The sequence below is a fragment of the Hibiscus syriacus genome, unplaced genomic scaffold (genome assembly GCF_006381635.1).
Source record: "Hibiscus syriacus cultivar Baekdansim isolate YM2019G1 unplaced genomic scaffold, ASM638163v2 tig00110569_pilon, whole genome shotgun sequence".
NCBI lineage: Eukaryota > Viridiplantae > Streptophyta > Magnoliopsida > Malvales > Malvaceae > Hibiscus > Hibiscus syriacus.
This window is the reverse complement of record NW_024062784.1, coordinates 1,866,019-1,893,784: the sequence shown is the minus strand read 5'-3', so window position 1 is coordinate 1,893,784 and position 27,766 is coordinate 1,866,019. Positions and strand designations below refer to the sequence as shown.

Below are 27,766 nucleotides of genomic sequence, written 5' to 3'. Positions count from 1 at the left end.
GTGGGCTGTTACTGTTCTTGGGCTGGAATATTTATATGGATCCATTGACCAGTAAATTGGGCTCTTAAACACCTTCCCCAATTCCTTTTAAACACTTTTACATTTCTTACATCGAATAATTTTGCAAAATTTTGAGATTTTATTTCCAAGTCATAATCATTTTGAATTTTATTTAGATTTATTATTTTTAAGTTTTATTATTTTCTAATAACACTATCTATATCTAGACCTATTGATCAATTAATCTAAATCGTATCCCGTAGAAGAATATGAAACGACTCTTCCAACTCAATTTTCTCCATTCACAAATCGAGACACCGGAATATATCTCAAAATAATACAACTCTCAGCAGGCATGTTACAAGAAATTCCAACTTCCATCAATTCAACTATAAACAAACGTTTACAACTTCAAATTTCAACGTCTGCAAATCATTTTGGGAAAGAACAAAGGGTGACAAAGAAATCACTTGTTACAAAGTGCAACAGACACACGCATAGGCCAGGTGTACTTGAAAACTCCTTTATTTTCAATGGCCAGACAAATACATGGATTATAACTGTTATTTCCGAATTCTAAATAAGCTGATTACCAAAGTAACCGGAGAGGAAGATGCGAACCACTTTTCCCAAGTCCGCACCATAAGATTGTAATGGCATTCCATGCTGTTTAAAAGCTTAACGACACGATCATATTTGTGGGATGGCTCGATCTGAAGCTTTGCTGCTTCTTGCAGGGAGCATTCCTCCTGGTGAAGAAGATATCAGACATGTTTGCATCAAGCTAGAGTATCAAAAAGGGAACTAAAAGAGTTGCAACCATTAAAAATAGCTTCAAGTTTTGAGAAGCTTAAAGTTACGTCTAGAAGAAGAGCTCTGCTTAACAGTTTCCTGCTTTAATAGTAAAAAATGATGAGGTTTTTCCTGCTTTATCAAATCCCGTCCATTATAACGAGCAAGGAGATTAAGAAATGGTAAAAACCTATGTTATTCAGGTTCTTCATATACACTCGTGTTTGACACATATTTGGACATGGGTATAACAGCAAGATCCTCCAAATATGAGAAAACTTTGAAAAAAGAAATTGGCATACTCGTGTCAGATACACATGTCTCGAGTCCGAGTAACAAGGTAAACATTACTCCAAGAGACCTTTACCACTTCCACCTCAAAAAGTTGAAGAGAATGAAAGACAAAGAGGTAAAACTCAAACCTAGGAATAATAAAATGGCGTTAAGGCCTTTAAAGTTTAACCTGTGTTGCTCCTACACTTCACTTTTCTTCAATCCCAACACAAGTATGGGAATATGAATCTTAACAAACCTTCCAAATACAGGGAAAAAACTAAGAAAATAATGAATAGAACTATGTCAAACACATAAATATATCCAAAACTTACAACATAGTCCGAGTATCAAGGCTTGCTTAACGACCCTTGTCAACTGTATATCATACAGAATCAGCCAAAAATGACTAATGTAAGACAAAATTTATTACTTTATTATTCCACCACAAATGATACTTTGTACAATTCATCTTAGACTCGGAAAACGTTGACACCATGCACGACAAAGCACAATGATAGTTATACAATTGCATAATCATCAACAATTCAAGAACAAGGCTCTTGATGTCCCATTTTGTCTAGCATAGGACTCTGCTAAGAGACTTGAGAGCTAAGCAGAAGATATCTTAGTTGAGAAAATTCGAGATGTTAATAACAGAGTACGAAATTCAAAGCAAAAACTTTACCAGCCAAGCCTTTCCATTGATTCTCACAAAGCAACTGCCAAGCAATGAACAATGGAAGCTTCTCTAGGAACCAAAAGAACAACATCAGACCACTCAATTTCCCCCCATAACTCTCCTGCCTCATCCTTCTTAACCTCGATCTCAGCACATCGAATCTCCATTTCTTTCCCACCTCCATTCTTCGATTCCCATACCACCATCAATTTCCCTCCCAAATTCGCCATTGTACACCGCAAAGAAACCTTGGCAACCCTTTCTCCCAACCTTTCAATTCCTTCCAAGTCCCTTCTTTCACATCGTATCCTCTTATACTCCCCAGGTAATCATAGCAAAACAAAACCCCGTCGATAACGCAGGCTCTCCCTCGCCACCCATTATCCAAATCACTATCCACCGTTGCCCAATTCCCACTTTTAACTTCGTAGCAGACCCCATTCCTATCTGCCATTGCGTAAACTTTCCCATCAATAACAGCGCTCGCATGCATCCATTTATCCCGGATTTCGATCGGACTTGGAACAGAGTTCCATTTCCTCGATTTGGGGTCATAAACTTCAGCCCAATTCTTCGATCGAGCCCAATTATCAACCACGCAGCCGCCGAAGACATAAATTTTATCGTCCACAGCGCCGGCAGCGGCGAACTCGCGGAAACTTGCATATTCGGAGCTGGTTCCCATGTGTGGGTCCGGCAGTCAAGGGACCACACTTGTGAAGGGATATCCTTAATGGAGCCTCCGAGGACGTAAATTTTTTGGTTGAGGGCGGCGAGGGCAGAGCCGACTAAGGAAGGGGAAGGGATAAGAGGGAGAGGAACGAGGGTGTATTTGGGATTTAATGTGTCATTGGGGTTTTGGTACAGTGTGTAGAAGTGTATGAAGTGGCTCGTGTGGAGGCGGAGAGAGATGTAAAGGAAGTGCTCGGCGGATCTGAGGAGGGAACGGGCGGCGTAAAGGAGGCGATGAGATGAGGAATTTCATTGATTTCGAGACTAGTGAAAGGGTTGGGTGGTGGCGTCTTGGGACTCGAGCTATGATGTTTAGAGCCACGTCGTCTGGGAGGGACGGTATCAGCCGTGGAGAAAGCGGCGCGGCGGTGGTGATGGTGGAGTTGATGGTTCGACGGTGGCGGCGGTGGTGCGCTGGAAGAGACATGGTTGATGTCGAGTAGTTGGGGAATTTCGATGGAGATGAAGGAGTAGTTGAGGAACTTTTAACTTTTAACTGTCAGTTGGATTGGACTTTGAGCTTTTGTTGAATATGCTCACTTCTCAATACCCATTACTTGGATTGAAACCCAAACTTGGTACTTAACCCATACGTTCAGAATAAGGAGGATGCATGGAAGTTAATTACTATGTTTGGATAGGTGAAAAATATTTATTTATACGTTCAGAACACAAGCACAAGTCCACATTCAGGCAAATGATTGTTTACAGTACATACAAGACATAAATTTATGAATTATTTACAGTAAAGCATCAAATGGTCGACTTTGCTCATACGCGAACATACAAACAGTATTCTATAGAATGGACACTTCAACTGGGGATGGGGAGTCAGATTTCCGGTCTTTCCGATTTAGTAGCGGATGCATGTATGTTTTAAGGTGGCACGTGTCCACTTTAAAATATAAATTTTTTATGTTGTTGTTCGCTTTACTTATGTACTAACTTTGAAATATTATTGGTCCACACTAAAATTTTATTCGTGTTTATCCCATAAAAAAATTATTATCAGTACATATGTGCTCAACCTAAAAGATATTTCTGGATCATCCACTGATCGATCCAATTTGAAAAATTATAGGTAAGCCATTTGATCTGAAAATTATACATTTCACTCGACCCATATCAGATCCGTCTTTGAGACAAAATCCAAACTTTATTTGATCGGCCAAAAATAATATATTTATTAAAATATTATTTTTATTCAATAAAATAGAGACATGAATCAAGTGGCTTTCGTGGTAAAGCAATTACTATTATTCCTTGATGCCCGGGTTCGAGCATCATAAATGTCAGGGTGTAAATATTGAAAGGTTAGAGTTATATTAAACATATATTTCCTTGTACTTATCCAGATTAATTTAAAAAATAAAATAGAGATTTGATTAAAAAAATATATAGAGAGAGATATTATTTAATTATCATAAATATATAAGATAAAATTATAATTTTAAACAAATCGAGTTAAAGTATTATTCATCCTAAATTCAAATTTGATTTCTTTTAAAAAATTCGACCTGGTCGAATCACTTGGGTTTCAAAAACCCGGTCCAAATGGATCTATTTTTAGGCTAAATTATATGTTTAACTATTAAACTATTATTTTTATTCTGTTATAGTATCTATAACTTTATTTTATTTTAAATCGTACATAATTTTTAGTTTACTCGTTAAAAATTTAATGATGATGTTACGTACATAAAATAATATCATCATCATTGAAAAGTAACAAAACTACTAAATGTGTGTTTCTTTTGTTGTTTTTGTTATGGAACTATATTTTCCATATTTATAAGAACAACCCTACAATACCTCTACTTTTACCGATACGTCTCTATCTTCTTCAAAAAGAAAAATGCCGTGATTTTATTATTACGTTTAAATTAAGAGTATGAACCAATCATCTCGGTGATAAAAAAAATTATTGTTATTTCTTGAGGTCTCGAGTTGAGCACTATAAATATCAAGGTGTAAACATTTAATATCAAGCGATGAATAATTATTTTTAAACATATATCGTAACGAAAAGAAAAGTTTAAATTAAGTAAAGAAATATCCAATACTAACCGGCAAATAAGTAAATTATATATTAAAAATAAAAAGTTACACATCTAAATACAAGAATTCGACTAATTCAATACCAGTAAGTCATGATTGTATATAACTTCATAATAAAAATTTCAGATGAATACTTCATTTAATCCAGTTAACTATGGTGCTTTCATTGGAGTAGAATATCTCAAAATATTACTTTTTAAGGAAAATAACGCTACTCCCTGTATCATCACTGTTCACCGTTTGCGGGCAGCTATGTATTCTTTGGGGGATAAGTTTATTATTTTGCAGATAAATGAATATATAAAATGAACCCTAGCCCTAATTTCTCGTTGCTGTCCCCAATTTAGGTTGCTTCCCTCCCTCCCCGGGAAAATTTCGTGGAAACTGTGCTTCCTTTTGCAGGCAAGTTCATTGACCTCAAAGCTTATTTCTTTCTATGAGATATTTCTAAGGTTAGTGGCTATTGAAATTTCGACTGTTTATGATTTTTTTTCAAGGAAATTTAGCTGGTTGGCAATGGGTTTTCGAAGGAGTTCTGTGATTGATGAATAATTTGCCAACTTTTCATGTAGCGATTGTGATTAGTGCTTTTGCTTAGGGTTTATAGTTTATACCGCAAATATGTTGATTAATGTTTTAGGTGGAATGCATCATCAAACTTACACTAGTTATTGAAAATTTTAGAAGGATTAATGATATACTAGTTTTGGGGAAAATGTCATTGGGCAACTGAATTTTGGATTGTGATGGTGTTTGATTTTGATTCGACCTTCGTTAGAAGTACTATAATGGATAGTTTGGATTTCTATAGACTGTTAATATGCTTCAAAGCATTGGTAGGCTTGCACCGTTAAAGAACATGGTGTTGAAGAAATGGTGACTATCTTCCTTACATTAATTATATTCTTGGTGAAACTCTGAGTTGGTGTGATCTTAAATATTGGGTTGAGATTGCAAGTAGTGTTGTTAATAAGGATAGAGTCCCGACTCGAAAATTCTTCTTACTCCGATTATGTAGTTTGTTGTAGCGTTTCTTTACTGACTCTGTCCTTTTTTGTCTGCATCATTCTATCATACTTTAGGGATATTGGTTCGGGAATAAATACCAACAGAAGGTTCTTTAATAATGGAATATCAGGTTTGTAGAATAACTGAGAGATATTGTGTAGTTCGTGAATGGTCTGAAAAGTTCAGCAGGAGAATGGGGATTGTTTGAAGCAAGGTTATGTGTCAGTATTGCCTGAAAATGTGCGTTTGGATATCCAACAAAATGACCTCAGTGAGTTACTGGATATATGGAACCAGTGGAGTATGGAAGATAAAGAGAGTTTCAGTCAGAAATATGGGGATATAGCACTCCTGATGCCAGTCAAAGTCATGAACCGCTTATCCAAGCTGCAATACAGTTTTGGAACCCAGCTTATAGGTGTTCACCTTCAATTAGGAGGATATGACCCCAACTATAGAAGAGTATACCGCCTTGTTGCGAATAGAGTCAGCAAACCTCTGTAAGATATACTGCAAGCAAGACAAGCCAACATCGCTGAAAAAGTATCTTGCAATGATAACAGGAATGGACACCAAATGCTTCGAAGATCAGATCTTGAAAATAGGGAATAGCAACTGCATCCCATGGAACGCCCTTCGGGAGTTGCTTCAAAATGATCTCGACAGTGAAAAAAGGATAGATATTTTTGCTTTGGCGGTTTATGGTTTGGTGATTTTTCCGAAAACACTAGGGCATGTGGAGGCTGCCGTAGTTGATATGTTTTGGAAATTGAAACAAAATCAATCCCTCTCCGGCAATTTTGGCGGAAACCATTTTATCCCTCAACTATTGTAAGAAGAATGGGGAAGGAAGATTTACTGGGTGTGCACAACTTCTCCACATTTGGATAATGAGCCATTTTTGTAAAAAAGAGAAGGTGCTTCTACGTCCATATTTGAAATCATTAGTATCAATGTCGGATTTTATCAAGAGTGAGTGGTCGGAGAATACCACAGTAGAACAGTGGGTTGCTACTTTCAGAAATCTTAGAAAGGAAGATGTCACATGGAGAGCACCTTGGATGCAACATTCCCCTCTACTATACAGGTGTGGAAATAAGAATTGGGTTCCGCTGCTAGGATTATGGGGTGGTGTCAGTTACGCGCCTTTGATGGTGCAAAGGCAGTTTGGTTTTCAGCAGTTTATACCCGTGACCCATGGGCTAGATCAGTTAGAGTTTCCATATTGGTCTGAAGGTTACATGGGACAAATCCATGAAAGTTTCGTAGCTTGGAAACAAACCTTCTATCTAGAGGCAACCAAATACACGGATGGGCTCACCCCAAATTATGAGATATGGAGAGCACAAAGAGTAAACGATAAGATAGTAATGCCCCTGGATCTACAGTTGAGAGCAGTACAGTTAGAGTTGAATTTTGTGAGGCAGCAATCTGAGCATGAGAAGCTAGGTTGAATGAAGAGATTGCTAGACTACAAGAAGAAAATCGTCAGGTAAAGGGGAAGAGAAAAAATGATACGTCAAAGGATGACTTAGGAGAGTTTCAGTTTGAGAACAAGAAACTTCACCTTACCACGGAGGACACCAGGTTAGGCAAATCACTTAAGGACTGGGAAAAGGAGATTAGTGATCTTAAGGGAGAGAGGGAGTTCTGGAAGAACAAGTCAATGAAAGATGAGGAGAAGGTTGTGGGGCTCTCCCAAGAGGTACAGACATGGGAAGTCGTCTGTTCGGCTGTCATTGATAGGCTCACCGAAAGCCAAAGGGAAAATGAAGATCTGAGGGCCCTATTTGAAGTGGAGAAGGAGACTTTGTTGGAGAGAATCCGGGACTTGGAATGTTCTGTACAGGGCCACAAGGATCGTTTGATTCTCTCTGATGACTTTGGACGATAAAGACAGAGAGTGGCAGAACAAACTACATGTGTCGGAGGAAGCTTGCTGTGAGAAGAGCATTGACCGCTTGGTTTCTCAGATCCGTGGAGTAGTTCGAAGGGTGACTGATGTGTCTGTAGCTTCTGAAGCTATGAAACAAGAGATCAGTCAATCCGGGAAACATGGGCAGATGTGCTGACATTCTTGGAAGAAGTAAAGAAACAGTGTGATCATGTTAGACGTTTTAGTGATTGATGAAAGCTGGTTTTGTTGAGGCTATTCCCTACAGAAAGAACAGGGGCTGTATAAGTCAAAATTAAGCATATAAACGTATATGCATGTATATATGTAGCGCGAGGGAATAGATTGCCAGGAATTTAAGGATTCAGATAATTTGGTAAAAGCACATTCAGCGGTTTCACTTTTGTTAGGTTTAGAGCTGAAAATTTTCTTCTTTGTTCCATTTTCTTCTTATCTTCTACTTCTTCCCCCTTCCATTTGCAGCTCCGTCTACCACTGCTTCATCTTTTTATTATAGCAAAATATATACAAAATTTTCACACTTAGTAAATTAACTGCTAGATCTAAATCATGTTTTGATTTCGTTTGAACATTTCTCGAGAATGTCTTGGTCGATTACAACCGGGATAAGTAATGGTCCATGGCCCAAGTGCCAACTGGTGCTTCTCTACCACTGCTGGGTTTTTCTTTTCTTTACTTCCTTTCTTCTTCTTCTCGTCCAGTCATCAAGTGTCCGACGAGTCCGACCATATCCATTGCCCTTATCCTTGTAGTGTCAACATGGATGCAGCTCCCATTTTGATGAATCGGAGTAAATGAGGTTTTAAATTCATGCGTTCAATGAGCTTACCACTCTTTTCAATTGATATTGTGATATTTTATAAATAAATATATATATATATTCTAATATGTATGATGCTGTAGGGATTAAAAGGCAAGGAGAATGAAAGACCTATTTGATGATGATCAAAGCCTTCCGGCCTAGCTTAGTTGTAATGTGAACAATCATTTTTATACCAAACACGGTTTATTGTAAGCATGTGATGATTTGGTTTTGATTCCACAACTAAACACCTTCGTGGGGATCTTCATTGTGACCATATTAACAAAAAAGAGAGTGTCTTTTATAGGGTGGAAAACCCTGAAAGAATCATTTAAGATGGCAGAGTACATTATTATGAAAATGCGGCAGCATCTCAATCGCTGAACTCTGTCCTCAAGTTTTAGACATTAGAAAAAAAAATAAAAAACTGCACAGAAAAAAGATTAAACACGTGTCCTTCTCATATAGCAACTTCGATGACCAATCATGCAACTCGTTCTTCGGGCGAATCTGAGCGGATAGCTGATATCAAAGCAACAGGTTCAGAACAAAAACCATTAACCGATTCCAGCACAACAGGTTTGATGGGAAATTAATCACAATTAGAAGGGGCACAGCATAAAACATTTGATTGATCGATCAAAAATAACAAGGAAATTGTACAGAAATGAAAACCCAGATCTGATTATGGAAAAGAAGAGAGAGAGAGAGAGAGAGAGACATACTGGGCTTCTCAGGCTTTCCATCGGTCTACTTAGAGATGGAGAAATGGACTTTCTCACGAGAAAGGGCTTCAGTCTTATAAGGTTCCTTCAAGCAGTTTCTGACGAGGTTGGCGCATATTGGAGCAGGTGATGTATGTCATCCCCGCCGCATGCCAGAACGGCACCGCCGCGTTCGACGCCATTTTCTTTGGTGGCCGCTAAAACTACAAACAGTGGAGAAAATATAAGAGATCTTCTTCACTCTTCAGCAACAGATGGCCGAACGGGTTCATTTCATATCTTTGCTTTTGGGCTTCCGGGCCTTCTCCATTTTAATTCTGTTTAGCTCGGTTCTTGATTACTACTAATATTGGATTTTGACTTTTTAGGGTAAACTACAAGTTTAGTACCCAACTATCAATTTTGTTACGTTTTAGTCACTTAACTATTTTTTTTTAAAATTATACATATTTTTTTATTTTATTTGGGTCATTCATCATTAAAAACTAATGGTAATTATGATGTGACACCATAAAATAATGTCATATTATCATTAGAAAAACTAAAAATGTCACATTAATAGTTGTTAACTTTTCAATGGCAGTTTATCAAAATGAAACTAAATTTAAACGTTGTGTATAATTTTAAAAAAGAACAAAAATGATAGTTTAAATACTAAATGCATAGCTCACCCTTTTATCTACATCGATTAAAGATATTTTATAAAAGTATTTTTGTATAATCTTTTTAAGATTTGATATATTAAATATTTGTTTTAAATAAAAAATGTAAGCAATAATTAATTAAAAAATAAAATAAAATTTAATATAAATTAAATAACTATAATTTTAAACTTTTAAATCATAAATTATTTAAATATTATGACATTATTTCATTCACCGATATAATAACAATAAATAGGGGAACAAAATCAATATTAAACTTCGGGAAGGGCAAATTAACAAAGACACGTGATTCTTGTCCGATTGATATTAAACTTAATTGTTTGCTTTATCATTTATTAAATTTGGTAGTTTTTATATTCACGTATCACACAGACACGTGTCACTTGGGAAACTATTGATAACGACACATGCACTTATCATGTTCGTGTAAGATCCTTACTTTAATAGGCAAAAAAATATTCTTCTTTATAATATAACTTTTTTATTTTATATTAATTTATAGTTATTAAATTAAATAAAATTAAGGGTAAACTATATGTTTAGTATCTTAACTATTAGTTTTGTTTCATTTTCAACATCCAACATTTTTTTCTTCTAAAATCATATATAACATTTAACTTTAGTTTTATTTTCACCATGTACCGTTAAAAAATGCTTCCTTGTTTCACCATATATAAAATTAAGCGCAAATTAAGCGCATCTAATGCTTGCAAGCCCTCAAAATACACTGCCAAACACTACACGAAAACGGACATTCAACGAATAAATGATTCCTTGTTTCCTTCTCAATCCCACACAAGTTAAACATCTCATCGGAGACAATCCGAAAACGTAGAAATCTATCTTTAAGTGACAATTTATTCAGACGTACCATCCAAATAATGATCGAGTGCTTAGGGATGTGATCGGGGAACCAAATTATTTTATGCCAAGCAACCTTGTCCCTCCTATCACGGATTCTCTTCTACACCCAACCACTAGAAACAATCAACCAGTCAACAATCCCCTCAAACAAAGACTCAGCCTCATGCCTCATGCCTCATGCCTCATGCCTCATGCCTCATGCCTCATGCCTCAATTTCACCAAACCTAAAATAATCACCTTTCATTTTCCTTTAGTTTTTTTAGTTTAGTTAATAAACTAAATTTTGTTTAGTACATATGTAGTATTAATTTTTCTTTATGAGTAGATTTATAATTTGGTCGAACTAAATCCGATTTAAATGAGTCGTATTTTAAATCCAATTTGTAACTCCTCAAAGATCAATATAATATAACTTCTTTTGAAGTTATTAATTTTGGATGTTGTGGGGATGTTCTAATCTTGTCCACATGTAATCGACTTATAAGTCTGATTTTTTATATTAACAAATATACTTATTTTAAATATATTCGATTGTACCTATTCTAAAACGATCGATGACTATTTTAATCACATAATGAACTCTTCAAAAACTCTATACATTTGAACCACTGCCCAATGGTTTCCACAATTAGCCATTAGTTTTTAAAATTTTCTTTTCTAATTTCTTACAGGTTGGCATAAGATCAATTCCTCGTATCTTAATATTCTTTTTGAATGATTGCATTACCATTTGTTTATATTTTTTATATTTATAATATTCGAATTCGAGACCTAAAAAATAATAACAATTATTTATTACTAAAGTTGTTTGGTTGGTGCATATTTAATGATTTTTAAATTATTATCAATACAAATCCTAAATTCATTTTTTTCAACGAAAAAATTATGCCAATTTGTTGACGAAAACGGGTAAAGAAAACAAAAGAACACGAGAATTTTACGAGGTTCGACAATGTGCTTACGTCCTCGGTGCCTAGGCGGCGCTAGAAGTTTTATTCAATGATATTTTAGGTCTAGGTTACATCTCTATTTATAATAGAAAACCCTAGTACATAATTACAAAATCAACCCTGTACCGTACTACGGGGCCGCACCCCCCGCACCCCAACCCACATAATTCGTAACCCCCACAACGAGACTGGTATATTTATGAGCCATACCTAACAAATCTCCACCTTGGCGAATATCCTGCCCCTTGGAAACTTCAATGTGGGTTGGGTTACCTTGCTTCTTTAACAACTCGAAACATTCAACAAGTCCAAGCAATGTTTGAACTTGTCTGTCGTAACTGGCTTGGTGAACATATCAGCGGCATTCTCATCAGTATGTACCTTCTGAAACAAAACCTCTCCAGATGCAACCAACTCTCTGATCTTGTGGAACCTTACATCAATATGTTTAGTTCTAGCACGATACACCTGATTCTTAGCCAAGTAAATAGCACTTTGATTATCACAAAGCAACTGAACTCCACCTTGTTGAACACCCAACTCCTTTACTAAACCAGTAAGCCATAAAGCTTCTTTTGCAGCTTCAGCCGCTGCCATGTACTCAGCTTCAGTTGTAGATAGAGCCACAACAGATTGAACAGTAGACTTCCAACAAATAGGCCCTCCACCAAGAGCAAAGACATACCCTGTCGTAGATCTTCTATTATCCAAGTCACCTGCATAGTTTGAATCTACATATCCTACAACCAAAGGATTATCCCGCTGACTCCCAAAAACAATTCCATGTCCCACAGTACCCTTTAAGTACCGAAAGATCCACATGACTGCTTCCCAATGTTGCTTACCAGGTTTAGACATGTACTTACAAACTTGACTAACAGCATGAGCTAAATCAAGACGAGTACATACCATCGCATACATCAAGCAGCCAACAACATTAGAATACGGAACCTTTGCCATATCTTCAGCTTCCTTATCTGTCTTAGGGCACTGTTCTGATGAGAGCTTAAAGTGATTCGCCAATGGAGTGCTAACTGGTTTCGCGCTGCTCATCGCAAACCTTTCTAGCATTTTCTCAACATAACCCCGTTGAGATAGCCGCAGTTTCCTTGAGTCTCTGTCCCTGCAAATTTCCATTCCAAGAATTTTCTTTGCAGCACCTAAATCTTTCATATCAAATTCCTGACTCAATAAAGTTTTCAAACCGATAACATCATCCATGTTCTTCGCAGCAATCAACATATCATCAACATACAGTAATAGAAAAATAAAAGAACCATCATCAAGGCTCTTAACATAGACACAACAATCATGCTCACATCGGTTGTAGCCAATCTTGATCATATAGGAGTCAAACCGTTTATACCACTGTCTCGGAGACTGTTTCAACCCGTACAAAGATTTCTTCAATCTGTAAACTAAATGCTCGTTTACAGGTTGAGTGAAACCTTCAGGTTACCGCATGTAGATCTGCTCCTCTAAATCACCATGTAAAAAAGTAGTTTTAACATCCATCTGCTCTAAATGCAAATCCTAACTAGCCACCAATGCAAGTACTGCTCGGATTGAAGTGTGCCTGACCACAGGAGAAAAGATTTCATCATAATCAACTCCTTTCTGCTGTGAAAAACCCTTTGCTACCAACGAGCCTTGAACTTCTCCCCCTCTTTTTCTGTTACTGCTGGTTTCTTCTTATACACCCATTTGCAACCAATCGGCTTCTTACCCTCAGGAAGGGGAACTAACTCCCATGTGCGATTGTGATTCAAAGACTCCATCTCCTCAACCATGGCTACCATCCACTTGTCGTTTTCCTGACTAGCAACGACATCATGAAAAGTAACCGGATCATCACTGCTAACAATAAGTGCAAAAGATACCAAGTCTTCAAAACCCAATCTGTTCGGAGGCTTTATATTCGTCCGTCTCACCCTGTCTCTGGCGAGACTATAATCTTGCAAATCATCCGTAGTGGAACCACCAGAAATCGGTTGAGAAGTTTCTGGTTTCTCAACTGGAAACTGCTCGAAATCCACCACTGTCGTGTCTTGCTTCTGCTGCAACATGGACTGTTCATCAAAAACGACATCTCTACTAATCACAACTTTCTTCGCAACTGGATCCCAGAACTTGAATCCTTTGACACCTTTCTTGTAACCCAGAAAAATGCACTCCTTCGATTTTGCATCAAGTTTGGATCTCTCATCAGCAGGTACATGCACATAAGCAGGACAACCAAAAATCCGTAAGTTATCAAAACTAACATCATGACCAGTCCATACCTCTTCTGCAACTTTCCCAGCCAGCGATGCCCTTGGCGATCTGTTGATAAGGTAACACGCCATGTTAACAGCCTCAGCCCAGAAGTGTTTGGGAAGCCTCGCATTCAACCGCAAACATCTGGCTCTTTCATTCAACGACCTGTTCATTCGTTCTGCAACACCATTCTATTGTGGTGTCTTGCGCACTGTAAAATGCCTCTGAATCCCATGCTCCTTACAGAATTGTAGGAACTGTGAATCTGTGTACTCCGTACCATTGTCAGACCGCAAACACTTGATTTTTCGTCCTGTTCAGTTTTCTACCTCAGCTTTCCACAGCTTGAACTTCTCAAAAACTTCAGATTTCTGTTTCAAAAAATACACCCAAACTTTCCGTGAAAAATCATCAATAAAAGTAACATAGTACCTAGATCCACCCAAAGACGATGTCGTGGAAGGCCCCCATACATCAGAATGCACATAATCAAGAATCCCTTGAGTTGTGTGCTTCGTAGTCTTAAAACGGACTTTAGTTTGTTTACCAAGAACACAATACTTGCAAAAATCGAGCTTACAGCTTTTGACACCATGCAACAAGTTTCTCTTGTGTAATTCTGCCATACCACGTTCACTAAGATGAGCAAGGCGCATATGCCACAATTTTGTCGTATCATCACATGACTCAACAGAGTGAACTCCACCTGCAACGGTACTCCCTAACAATCTGTAGATATTCCCTGCAGTCATCTTACCTTTCATCACAGTCAATGCTCCTTTAACAATCCGAATGGTTTCCCTATCCTCGTCAGCCTTAGGGATAAAACCATTATTGTGCAAAGTGCCCAAGGAAATCAAATTCTTCTTCAAGTCTGGGATATGTTGAACACCACTCAACGTCCGAACGGAGCCATCGTGCATCTTAATTCTGACATCACCAATACCAACAATATTGCAACATCGATCATCACCCAAATAAACCGAACCAGAATTAACCGGCCTGTATGTCGAAAACCATTCCCTATTTGGCGTGATGTGATAAGAACATCCAGAATCAAGAATCCAAGCATCCGTCAATTGTGTCGTAGAAATAGAAAGCATATCACCCTCACTGCAATCAGAATTATCATCCTCGACCACATTCACAGACTTGGATGAGCCATCACGCTTCTCATCAGTCTGTTTTTTCAACTTCGGACAGTCTCGCTTCATATGTCCCGCCTCCTTGCACTTGTAACAGTGAATCGTCTTCTTATCCCTGGATTTGGATCTGGAATTCCGCTTCCCGGACCCTGCCTTCTCTGGCTTCCGTCCACGATCTCGATTACCCTTGACATATAAGCTATCGGCTTGAGAGCTTTCCCCTGCATTCTGCTTCCGCTGGTTGTGAGCCAACAAGGCTGCAGTAATCTCCTCAACGTTGATAGTCTCTTTCCCATATGTAAGAGTAGTCACCATGTGTTCGTAAGAGGGAGGCAACGAACACAACAGAATCATCGCTCTGTCTTCATCCTCAATTTTCACATCAAGCCGAACTAGATCAGAAACGATTTGATTGAAGACATTCACGTGTTGCGCCAAATCATGATCGTCCTGCATCTTCAGCCCATACAGCCGTTGCTTCAGATACAGTTTTGTTGTTAAGGATTTGGACATAAACTGACTTTCCAATTTCCTCCAAATTTCGTCTGGAGACGATAGATGCATGACGTGATACATGACCTCGTCCGCCAAGCATAATCGTATGGTTCCTTCCGCTCGCTGCTGCAATTCTTCCCAATCTTACTCATCCATCGACGCCGGCTTTGTAGGCCGCAAAGCCTTCAAGATCCCTTGCTGTGCCAATAGATCCTTCACCCTCGTTTGCCATAATCTGAAGTTACCCTGACCATCAAATTTCGCGACTTCGAATTTTGCTCCTGACATCTGATACCAATTGTTGACGAAAACGGGTAAAGAAAACAAAAGAACACGAGAATTTTACGAGGTTCGACAATGTGCTTACGTCCTCGGTGCCTAGGCGGCGCTAGAAGTTTTATTCAATGATATTTTAGGTCTAGGTTACATCTCTATTTATAACAGAAAACCCTAGTACATAATTACAAATCAACCCTATACCATACCGCGGGGCCGCACCCCCCGCACCCCCAACCCACATAATTCGTAACCCCACAACGAGACTGGTATATTTATGAGCAATACCTAACACAATTCAAACAATTAAAAAAAACAGTGAAAATAAAAAGGATAAATTACATCGTTTCTCACTGAACTTTACTCTCTCTAGTTGCTCACTGAATTTTCAGTTTGAATTATTTTGCTAACTCCCCCATTTTCTCTCTAACGTTTGGATGATGTGCATTTATTATTATTATTTAATATAAAATAATTAAAAATATTAAATAAAAATAAAAGGTGGCTTGATACCACCGCCATAGATGGTGGCAGTTCGGTCCCAAATTTCATGAGTCGCTTCACCTCGACACCTTGAGTCTAAATCCGACTTCCATTTTGTCGAAATTTGCTTCGAAGTCCATGAATTTGAGATTGAAAGTGAGGAAGTTGAAACATTTCAATCCAAATTCATAGGTTTTTGGACATTTTATGATGAAACAACTACCAAATTCAGACTTAGTGGGTTGAGGCAAACCATCCCATGAAATTTGAGACCGAATGACCATCCTCAACAACGGTGGATGGTGGTCAGAATGAAAATGACGTGGTGGTAGGTGGAGAGAAAATGAAGAAGAGAAGGAAAAAAGGGTAAATTATGCAATTCCTCATTGAATCTCACTCTCTCATAATTTACTCACCGTAATTTCAATATAGGATTCAAAACGACATCGTTTTGGCGTATATTGAGTTTTTAAAACGACATCGTTTTGGTGCTTGTGTCATGCCATAACGTTATTTAATATTTAATGGGAGAGTGAACAAAATGATTCAATTTGTAAAGTTTAATGAGCAAATTGAGTAAATTGAAAGTTGGGTAAAGAAAATAGGAGAGAAGTAAAGTTCAATAATGAATGGTGTAATTTACCGAAAAATAAAAAACTTAAAGCAAGATATGGATTTTATCATGGCATTCAAGAATCTTTACTATATTATAAACATTAAACGTGTATGGCTTAAGTCAATTAGAGTACATATTTAGGAATAAGTTGATCATCATCCCTTGGTAAACTCTCCTCCACCGCCACCGTCACGCTCAGCCGCACTACTCCGGTCCGGGAGAAAGAACTTCACCAATCTTGTTCTCTCTTACCTGACTCGCAATAGCCTCAGCAATTGAAGCCGCATCATCGCTCTCGGCTTGATCGGAATCGGACGATGCAGCAGCAGCCTCCAGGCTTGGAGCGGCGGCTCTTTCCCTCCGTTTGAAGGTTTTCTCAATCTCCTCACTGATCTTCTCGGCCTGGTCGAGAGAAAGTTCACCATCAGACGACGAAGTAATCTCACTAGCAATGTCCCCTTCGGAGCCTATCTGGATTCTGACGAAGTCTTTGATCTGCTTACCATACCCTACAATGGACTGTGTTGAGAGGATTAGGGCAAATGACAATACCACAATCAAAGCCTTCGCCATTTCTTTATTTTTCTTAAAGCTTAATCGAAAGGGCTTTAGGTTTTATTGTTGATGGTGGTGGAGGGTGAAGATGGGATGGTATTTAAAGAGTTTCGTCCGAGCTATTCGCCTGGAATTCATGGTTATCTTGAACGGTCTACTCTCTAATGGCCATACACATGTAGGAGAGAGAGGCAGCTTTCTTTCAACGTTTTCAAAGTTCATAATTTTAGGTAAACTTTAATTTTAGTATCTAATTATCATTTTTTGTTTTCAAATATAAAAGAATAAAACTAAGTGAAAATTATGCTGATAGTTTCATGTGTTTTTGTTATGATACGCCACTAAAAGAAATCAAGGGAAATGATATCTAATATTATTATTTTGTTCGATTTAAGTCTCTAACGTTATTGATTTGTTTAATTTAAGTCTCTATATTAGTTTCGTTAACTCATTAACGAAATTATTACACAATAATTAAAAAATAAAAAAAAATCACGTGGTCCTACTTTTTAAGTCTCTATATTAGTTTCATGTGCTATCAAAGGATCGCAGGGCCAATTTTTAAAATTTTCTATCTGAGAGCAATTTTGAAGGTTTTTGTTTATTCTAAACGTGGTTCGTACTTTTTAGGTCTCATGAGTGTTTGTTATAAAACACTTTAGCAGCTCTCAAAGAACGAGTATTATTTGAAGTCAAAATCACAAAAAAGATTAATAATGCATATTAGAACCAACACACTTCAATGTAGTAGACCCCAATTTTAAAACACCAACTTTGAACGAAAAATGTGTTTGCCGGACAGAAAATTTCCCACAAGATTAGAGGTGAAAAATACCTGATTGGGCAGTAATGAGGAAGATTATCCAATATCTCCAGCTCTTCAAGTGTGATCTAATCAATCTTGTTTATCACATAGATGCAAGGCATATATATCCTACTGCCTTCAATGACATCAATTAGATCATCAGCAGTCGCATCATACCTCAGTGTGATATCAGCATTGTGAATTCTGTATTCGCTACATATTGCCTTTACAGTGTCAAGGTCCAGGTGAGTATTCGTAACAGTTGAGGTGAAATTTATACCACCCTTGTATTTCTTTCTGAATGTCAAAACGTCAAATTAGGCGGTTCCTAGTTCAACCTATCTCCACCGACAAAAAAAAATATAAGATGGCAGAACAGGCTGAGATGCTTAGAAGTTAGAATATAAAGACATGAAAACTATAAAACAGTACAAAGTTTCAAAAGGCAAGTATGGCTACAAAGGGATTTAAATTCTCTTCAGTTAACTGGTGACTCTAGTATGTTCCCTTTTTTGTCATATCATACATCCACTAAAAAATTACAAAATCTGGGGGGATGCAAGGGTGTGTCATGCGTGTTGGATACTGATGTGCTTGACATGACTATTTTCAGATATTCCTAAGATTTACCATATAATTCAAGGGCTGGACCTCCAGAACTATATCCACCTAACATGTGATGGGACCTAACATGTGATGGGCATTGGTACATTAAGGTACATGAAGATTTGGAGCACATAATATACTTCACGGTTTTTCAATACAAAATCAAACTGTAGCATTTCCCACAGCAGAAGACACAAGCATATTTTTCATGTGCTCTAATGACATAAAAAGCAGTCGTTCACACCTCTGAAAATGTCCCAGTCAGCTTGTTCAGAAGAGTGGATTTCCCCACCGAAGGGAAGCCTATTAAACCAACTCTTGCATCTCCACTTTTGGTAACATCAAAACCTTCACCTGCACCACCTCCTCCCTTTGATGTAGGCGTAAGGAGTTCTCTCCGTAGCTTTTCAAGTTTAGCCTAATGCCAAATGATCAATAACACAAAAATAATTTCAGAGGATGAAAATAAACACCAACGGAAAGAAAATGCAAGTCACAGTTGTTCTACTTCAATGACGTATAATTCCACGATTGAACCAAAACAAAACCCCAAAGAATAAAAAGTACATTTTCACCTTGAGCAAGCCCAGATGATGAGCTGTTGCTTTGTTCTTCTGAGTCTTCGCCATCTGTAACGAAGAAAAAGCTTAAATACACCAGAAATGCAACAAACTTTAGCAATTTATCATGTTTCAAGGACAGATTTGGCTATCTTCATTTCTACATTTGGCTATCATGTGTCAAAGCATAAAAATTCAAATAAATAAAATAACAAGAACTGGAAGCTTTCTTCATTTCTCCCTGGAATGTGGAAACTACATGATACAAATTCCAAATTAAATAGCTTCGAAAGATATTCAGAAATTCAGCAGGTACTATGCTAAATTAAAAGAAAGCAAACAAAAAACGAATAAAAAATAGATTTCATTCAAAGATAATTATGAGCAGCCGAAGAGAACAGAGAGACTATTCTATGAACTAAATTTTAAATAAAGAAAAAATAAGAAGAAAGCTAACCTCATCTTCGATGACTTTGATCTTCTGCATAACGGTGGCCATTGTTGCTGAAGAAAAACAGTAACTAAGGTGACGACAATTGGACTGCGGCTGTTCGTGGACGGAATGGAGAAAAATAAGAAGAAACTACTTGAGAGAATCAAATTCATCGAACAATAATAGGGCATTAGATTTGGCGCGACTTATGTGGGCTGTTACTGTTCTTGGGCTGGAATATTTATATGGATCCCTTGACCAGTAAATTGGGCTCTTAAACACCTTCCCCAATTCCTTTTAAACACTTTTATTTACATTTCTTACATCGAATAATTTTGCAAAATTTTGAGATTTTATTTCCAAGTCATAATCATTTATTGAATTTTATTTAGATTTATTATTTTTAAGTTTTATTATTTTCTAATAACACTATCTATATCTAGAACCTATTGACCAATTAATCTAAATCGTATCCCGTAGAAGAATATGAAACGACTCTTCCAACTCAATTTTCTCCATTCACAAATCGAGACACCGGAATATATCTCAAAATAATACAACTCTCAGCAGGCATGTTACAAGAAATTCCAACTTCCATCAATTCAACTATAAACAAACGTTTACAACTTCAAATTTCAACATCTGCAAATCATAATTTGGGAAAGAACAAAGGGTGACAAAGAAATCACTTGTTACAAAGTGCAACAGACACACGCATAGGCCAGGAGTGTACTTGAAATCTCCTTTATTTTCAATGGCCAGACAAATACATGGATTATAACAGTTATTTCCGAATTCTAAATAAGTTGATTACCAAAGTAACCGGAGAGGAAGATGCGAACCACTTTTCCCAAGTCCGCACCATAAGATTGTAATGGCATTCCATGCTGTTTAAAAGCTTAACGACACGATCATATTTGTGGGATGGCTCGATCTGAAGCTTTGCTGCTTCTTGCAGGGAGCATTCCTCCTGGTGAAGAAGATATCAGACATGTTTGCATCAAGCTAGAGTATCAAAAAGGGAACTAAAAGAGTTGCAACCATTAAAAATAGCTTCAAGTTTTGAGAAGCTTAAAGTTACGTCTAGAAGAAGAGCTCTGCTTAACAGTTTCCTGCTTTAATAGTAAAAAGTGATGAGGTTTTTTCCTGCTTTATCAAATCCCGAGTCCATTATAACGAGCAAGGAGATTAAGAAATGGTAAAAACCTATGTTATTCAGGTTCTTCATATAGACACTCGTGTTTGACACATATTTGGACATGGGTATAACAGTAAGATCCTCCAAATATATGAGAAAACTATGAAAAAATAAATTTACCATACTCGTGTCAGATAAACAAGTATGTCTGGAGTCCGAGTAACAAGGTAAACACTACTCCAAGAGGCTTTTACCACTTCCTCCTCAAAAAGTTGAAGAGAATGAATGACAAAGAGGTAAAACTCAAACCTAGAATAATAAAATGGCGTTAAGGACTTTGAAGTATAACCTGTGTTGCTCCTACATTTCAGTTTTCTTCAATCTCAACATGAGTATGGGAATATGAATCTTAACAAACCTTCCAAATACAGGGAAAAAAACTAAGAAAATAATGAATAGAACTATGTCAAACACATAAATATATCCAAAACTTACAACATAGTCCGAGTAACAAGGCTTGCTTAACGACCCTTGTCAACATATCATACAGAATCAGCCAAAATGACTACTGTAAGACACAAAATTTACTACTTTATTATTCCACCACAAATGATACTTTGTACAATTCATCCTAGACTCGGAAGATATAGACACCACGCAAGACAAAGCACAATGATAGTTATACAATTGCATAATCATCAACAATTCAAGAACAAGGCTCTTGATGTCCCATTTTTGCTAAGACTTGAGAGCTAAGCAGAAGATATCTTAGTTGAGAAAATTCGAGATGTTAATAACAGAGTACGAAATTCAAAGCAAAAACTTTACCAGCCAAGCCTTTCCATTGATTCTCACAAAGCAACTGCCAAGCAATGAACAATGGAAGCTTCTCTAGGAACCAAAAGAACAACATCAGACCAGTCGATTTCCCCCCATAACTCCCCTGCTTCATCCTTCTTAACCTCGATCTCAGCGCATCGAATCTCCATTTCTTTCCCACCTCCGTTCTTCGCTTCCCAGACCACCATCAACTTCCCTCCCAAATTCGCCATTGTAGCACCGCAAAGAAACCTTGGCAACCCTTTCTCCCAACCTTTCAATTCCTTCCAAGTCCCTTCTTTCACATCGTATCCTCTTATACTCCCCAAGTAATCATAGCAAAACAAAACCCCGTCGATAACGCAGGCTCTCCCTCGCCACCCATTATCCAAATCACTATCCACCGTTGCCCAATTCCCACTTTTAACTTCGTAGCAGACCCCATTCCTATCTGCCATTGCGTAAACTTTCCCATCAATAACAGCGCTCGCATGCATCCATTTATCCCGGATTTCGATCGGACTTGGAACAGAGTTCCATTTCCTCGATTTGGGGTCATAAACTTCAGCCCAATTCATCGATCGAGCCCAATTATCAACAACGCAGCCGCCGAAGACATAAATTTTATCGTCCACAGCGCCGGCAGCGGCGAACTCGCGGGAAACTTGCATATTCGGAGCTGGTTCCCATGTGTGGGTCCGGCAGTCAAGGGACCACACTTGTGAAGAAGGGATATCCTTAATGGAGCCTCCGAGGACGTAAATTTTTTGGTTGAGGGCGGCGAGGGCAGAGCCGACTAAGGAAGGGGAAGGGATAAGAGGGAGAGGAACGAGGGTGTATTTGGGATTTAGTGTGTTATTGGGGTTTTGGTATAGTGTGTAGAAGCGTATGAAGTGGCTCGTGTGGAGGCGGAGAGAGATGTAAAGGAAGTGCTCGGCGGATCTGAGGAGGGAACGGGCGGCGTAAAGGAGAGGCGATGAGATGAGGAATTTCATTGATTTCGAGACTAGTGAAAGGGTTGGGTGGTGGCGTCTTGGGACTCGAGCTATGATGTTTAGAGCCACGTCGTCTGGGAGGGACGGTATCAGCCGTGGAGAAAGCGGCGGCGGTGGTGGTGATGGTGGAGTTGATGGTTCGACGGTGGTGGCGGTGGTGCTGCTGGAAGAGAACATGGTTGATGTCGAGTAGTTGGGGAATTTCGATGGAGATGAAGGAGGTAGTTGAGGAACTTTTAACTTTTAACTGTCAGTTGGATTGGACTTTGAGCTTTTGTTGAATATGCTCACTTCTCAATACCCATTACTTGGATTGAAACCCAAACTTGGTACTTAACCCATACGTTCAGAATAAGGAGGATGCATGGAAGTTAATTACTATGTTTTGGATAGGTGAAAAATATTTATTTTATACGTTCAGAACACAAGCACAAGTCCACATTCAGGCAAATGATTGTTTACAGTACATACAAGACATAAATTTATGAATTATTTACAGTAAAGCATCAAATGGTCGACTTTGCTCATACGCGAACATACAAACAGTATTCTATAGACATGGACACTTCAACTGGGGATGGGGAGTCAGATTTCCGGTCTTTCCGATTTAGTAGCGGATGCATGTATGTTTTAAGGTGGCACGTGTCCACTTTAAAATATAAATTATTTTATGTTTGTTGTTCGCTTTACTTATGTACTAACTTTGAAATATTATTGGTATCCACACTAAAATTTTATTCGTGTTTATCCCATATAAAAAAAATTATTATCAGTACATATGTGCTCAACCTAAAAGATATTTCTGGATCATCCACTGATCCGATCCAATTTGAAAAATTATAGGTAAGCCATTTGATCTGAAAATTATACATGTTTCACTCGACCCATATCAGATCCGTCTTCTTGAGACAAAATTCAAACTTTATTTGATCCGGCCAAAAATAATATATTTATTAAAAAATATTATTTTTATTCAATAAAATAGAGACATGAATCAAGTGGCTTTCGTGGTAAAGCAATTACTATTATTCCTTGATAGCCCGGGTTCGAGCATCAAAAATGTCAGGGTGTAAATATTGAAAGGTTAAGAGTTATATTTAAACATATATTTCCTTGTACTTATCCCAGATTAATTTAAAAAATAAAATAGAGATTTGATTAAAAAAATATATAGGGAGAGATATTATTGTAATTATCCATAAATATATAAGATAAAATTATAATTTTTTAAAACAAATCGAGTTAAGTATTATTCATACTAAATTCAAATTTGATTTCTTTTAAAAAATTCGACCTGGTCGAATCACTTTGGGTTTCAAAAACCCGGTCCAAATGGATCTTATTTTTAGGCTAAATTATATGTTTAACTATTAAACTATTATTTTTATTCTGTTATAGTATATAAACTTTATTTTATTTTAAAATCGTACATAATTTTTAGTTTACTCGTTATTAAAAACTTAATGATGATGTTGACGTATCACATAAAATAATATCACATCATCATTGAAAGAGTAACAAAACTACTAAATGTGTAGTTTATCTTTTGTTGTTTTTGTTTATGGAACTATAATTTTCCATATTTATAAGAACAACCCTACAATACCTCTACTTTTACCGATACGTCTCTATCTTCTTCAAAAAGAAAAATGCCCGTGATTTTATTATTACGTTTTAAATTAAGAGTATGAACCAATCATCTCGGTGATAAAAAGAATTATTGTTATTTCTTGAGGTCTCGAGTTTGAGCACTATAAATATCAAAGGTGTAAACATTTAATATCAAGCGATGAATAATTATTTTTAAACATATATCGTAACGAAAAGAAAAGTTTAAATTAAGTAAAGAAATATCCAATACTAACCGGCAAATAAGTAAATTATATATTAAAAATAAAAAAGCTTACACATCTAAATACAAGAATTCGACTAATTCAATACCAGTAAGTCATGATTGTATATAACTTCATAATAAAAATTTCAGATGAATACTTCATTTAATCCAGTTAACTATGGTGCTTTCATTGGAGTAGAATATCTCAAAATATTACTTTTTAAGGAAAATAACGCTACTCCCTGTATCATCACTGTTCACCGTTTTGCGGGCAGCTATGTATTCTTTGGGGGATAAGTTTACTATTTTGCGGATAAACGAATGTATAAAATGAACCCTAGCCCTAATTCCTCGTTGCTGTCCCCAATTTAGGTTGCTTCCCTCCCTCCCCGGGAAAAATTTCGTGGAAACTGTGCTTCCTTTTGCAGGCAAGTTCATCGATCTCAGCTTACTTCTTTCCATGAGATATTTCTAAGGTTAGTGGCTATTGAAATTTCGACTGTTTATGATTTTCTTTTTCAAGGAAATTTAGCTGGTTGTGAATGGGTTTTCGAAGGAGTTCTGTGATATTGATGAATAATTTGCCAACTTTTTATTTAGCGATTGTGATTAGTGCTTTTGCTTAGGGTTTATAGTTTATACCGCAAATATGTTGATTAATGTTTTAGGTGGAATGCATCATCAAACTTACACTAGTTATTGAAAATTTTAGAAGGATTAATGATATACTAGTTTTGGGGAAAATGTCATTGGGCAACTGAATTTTGGATTGTGATGGTGTTTGATTTTGATTCGACCTTCGTTAGAAGTACTATAGTGGATAGTTTGGGTTTCTATAGACGGTTAATATGCTTCAAAGCATTGGTAGGCTTGCACCGTTAAAGAACATGGTGTTGAAGAAATGGTGACTTTCTTACATTATTTCTATTCTTGGTGAAACTCTGAGCAGGTGATTTGGTGTGATCTTAAATGTTGGGTTGAGATTGCAAGTAGTGTTGTTAACGAGGATAGAGTCTCGACTCGAAAACTCTTCTTACTCCGATTATGTAGTTTGTTGTAGCGTTTCTTTACTGACTCTGTCCTTTTTTGTCTGCATCATTTTTATCATACTTTAGGGATATTGGTTCGGGAATAGATACCAACAGAAGGTTCTTTAATAATGGAATATCAGGTTTGTAGAATAACTGAGAGATATTGTGTAGTTCGTGAATGGTCTGAAAAAGTTCAGCAGGAGAATGGGGATCGTTTGAAGAAATGCTATGTGTCAGTATTGCCTGACCGTGTGCGTTTGGATGTCCAACAAAATGACCTCTGTGAGTTACAGGATATGTGGAATCAGTGGAGTATGGAAGATAAAGAGAGTTTTAGTCAGAAATATGGGGATATAGCACTCCTGATGCCAGTCAAAGTCAATGAACCGCTTATCCAAGCTGCAATACAGTTTTGGAACCCAGCTTATAGGTGTTTCACCTTCAATTAGGAGGATATGACACCGACTATAGAAGAGTATACCACCTTGTTGCGAATAGAGTCAGCTTCAATCGGTAAGATATACTGCAAGCAAGACAAGCCAACATCGTTGAAAAAGTATCTTGCAATGATAACAGGAATGGAGACCAAATGCTTCGAAGATCAGATCTTGAAAATAGGTAATAGCAAATGCATCCCATGGAACGACCTTCGGGAGTTACTTCAAAATGATCTAGACAATGAAAAAAGGATGGATATTTTTGCTTTGGCAGTTTATGGTTTGGTGATTTTTCCAAAAAAAACTAGGGCATGTGGAGGCTGCCGTAGTTGATATGTTTTGGAAATTGAAACATAAAATCAATCCCTCTCCGACAATTTTGGCGGAAACCATTTTTATCCCTCAACTATTGTAAGAAGAATGGGGAAGGAAGATTTTATCTGGGTGTGCACAACTTCTCCACGTTTGGATAATGAGCCATTTTTGTAAAAAAGAGAAGGTGCTTCTACGTCCATAATTGACATCATTAGTATCAATGTCGGATTTTATCAAGAGTGAGTGGTCAGAGAATGCCACAGTAGAACAGTGGGTTGCTATTTTCAGAAATCTTAGAAAGGAAGATGTCACATGGAGAGCACCTTGGATGAAACATTGCCCTCTACTATACAGGTGTGGAAATAAGAATTGGGTTCCACTGCTAGGATTATGGGGTGGTGTCAGTTACGCGCCTTTGATGGTGCAAAGGCAGTTTGGTTTTATGCAGTTTATACCCGTGACCCATGGGCTAGATCAGTTAGAGTTTCCTTATTGGTCTCAAAGTCACGTGAGAGAAAAATCCACGAAGGTTTCGTAGCTTGGAAACAAACCTTCTATCTAGAGGCAACCAAATACACGGATGGGCTCACCCCAAATTATGAGATATGGAGAGCACAAAGAGTAAATGATAAGATAGTAATGCCCCTGGATCTACAGTTGAGAGCAGTACAGTTAGAGTTGAATTTTGTGAGGCAGCAATCTGAGCATGAGAAAGCTAGGTTGAATGAAGAGATTGCTAGACTACAAGAAGAAAATCGTCAGGTAAAGGGGAAGAGAAAAAATGATACGTCAAAGGATGACTTAGGGGAGTTTCAGTTAGAGAACAAGAAACTTCACCTTACCACGGAGGACACCAGGTTAGGCAAATCACTTAAGGACTGGGAAAAGGAGATTAGTGATCTTAAGGGAGAGAGGGAGTTCTGGAAGAACAAGTCAATGAAAGATGAGGAGAAGGTTGTGGGGCTCTCCCAAGAGGTACAGACATGGGAAGTCGTCTGTTCTGCTGTCATTGATAGGCTCACCGAAAGCCAAAGGGAAAATGAAGATCTGAGGGCCCTATTTGAAGTGGAGAAGGAGACTTTGTTGGAGGGAATCCGGGACTTGGAATGTTCTGTACAGGGCCACAAGGATCGTTTTGATTCTCTCTTGATGACTTTGGACGATAAAGACAGAGAGTGGCAGAACAAACTACATGTGTCGGAGGAAGCTTGCTGTGAGAAGAGCATTGACCGCTTGGTTTCTCAGATCCGTGGAGTAGTTCGAAGGGTGACTGATGTGTCTGTAGCTTCTGAAGCTATGAAACAAGAGATCAGTCAATCCGGGAAACATGGGCAGATGTTGCTGACATTCTTGGAAGAAGTAAAGAAACAGTGTGATCATGTTAGACGTTTTAGTGATTGATGAAAGCTGGTTTTGTTGAGGCTATTCCCTACAGAAAGAACAGGGGCTGTATAAGTCAAAATTAAGCATATAAACGTATATGCATGTATATATGTAGCG

The 27,766-nt window shown here is 37.6% G+C and overlaps 3 protein-coding genes and 2 pseudogenes across 6 annotated transcripts; 1 reads left to right on the top strand and 4 right to left on the bottom strand.

The window, feature by feature from the left end:
• Window positions 1–532: 532 nt before the first annotated feature.
• Window positions 533–2,936, bottom strand: LOC120132461 (annotated as a pseudogene).
• Window positions 1,369–22,854, bottom strand: LOC120132459 (F-box/kelch-repeat protein SKIP6-like). Of its 4 annotated transcripts, none has more exons than XR_005517002.1 (3): window positions 21,664–22,854; window positions 21,185–21,275; window positions 20,271–20,667 (listed from the first exon to the last, which is right to left on the bottom strand). XR_005517002.1 is itself a non-coding variant. In XM_039149211.1 (2 exons), the coding sequence occupies exon 1, from the start codon at window positions 22,824–22,826 to the stop codon at window positions 21,687–21,689; it is 1,140 nt and encodes a 379-aa protein (XP_039005142.1). In that variant the 5' UTR covers window positions 22,827–22,854; the 3' UTR covers window positions 1,369–1,741; window positions 21,643–21,686. The 4 variants fall into 4 exon arrangements, 2 of the variants coding, with proteins under 2 accessions (XP_039005142.1, XP_039005141.1); XR_005517003.1 differs by having other exon boundaries at window positions 21,185–21,253; XM_039149211.1 differs by lacking the exons at window positions 20,271–20,667; window positions 21,185–21,275 and adding an exon at window positions 1,369–1,741 and having other exon boundaries at window positions 21,643–22,854.
• On the top strand, window positions 4,902–27,766 carry LOC120132464. The gene is made up of 2 exons (XM_039149213.1): window positions 4,902–4,989; window positions 25,599–27,766. The coding sequence occupies exon 2, from the start codon at window positions 26,657–26,659 to the stop codon at window positions 27,665–27,667; it is 1,011 nt and encodes a 336-aa protein (XP_039005144.1). The 5' UTR covers window positions 4,902–4,989; window positions 25,599–26,656; the 3' UTR covers window positions 27,668–27,766.
• LOC120132465 lies at window positions 8,488–9,281 on the bottom strand (annotated as a pseudogene).
• Window positions 18,943–19,873, bottom strand: LOC120132685 (developmentally-regulated G-protein 3-like). Its single transcript, XM_039149392.1, has 3 exons — window positions 19,722–19,873; window positions 19,280–19,333; window positions 18,943–19,122 (listed from the first exon to the last, which is right to left on the bottom strand). The coding sequence occupies exons 1-3, from the start codon at window positions 19,761–19,763 to the stop codon at window positions 18,943–18,945; spliced, it is 276 nt and encodes a 91-aa protein (XP_039005323.1). The 5' UTR covers window positions 19,764–19,873.

Coding starts and splice junctions, on each gene's coding strand:
- LOC120132685 (XM_039149392.1), bottom strand. CDS start 19,763: ATGGCCACCGTTATGCAGAAGATCAAAGTCATCGAAGATGAG. Junction 19,334..19,721: donor TCAAAGTCATCGAAGATGAG/GTTAGCTTTCTT, acceptor TCTTCGTTACAG/ATGGCGAAGACTCAGAAGAA. Junction 19,123..19,279: donor ATCATCTGGGCTTGCTCAAG/GTGAAAATGTAC, acceptor ATTTGGCATTAG/GCTAAACTTGAAAAGCTACG.
- LOC120132459 (XM_039149211.1), bottom strand. CDS start 22,826: ATGTTCTCTTCCAGCAGCACCACCGCCACCACCGTCGAACCATCAACT.
- LOC120132464 (XM_039149213.1), top strand. CDS start 26,657: ATGGGGTGGTGTCAGTTACGCGCCTTTGATGGTGCAAAGGCAGTTTGG.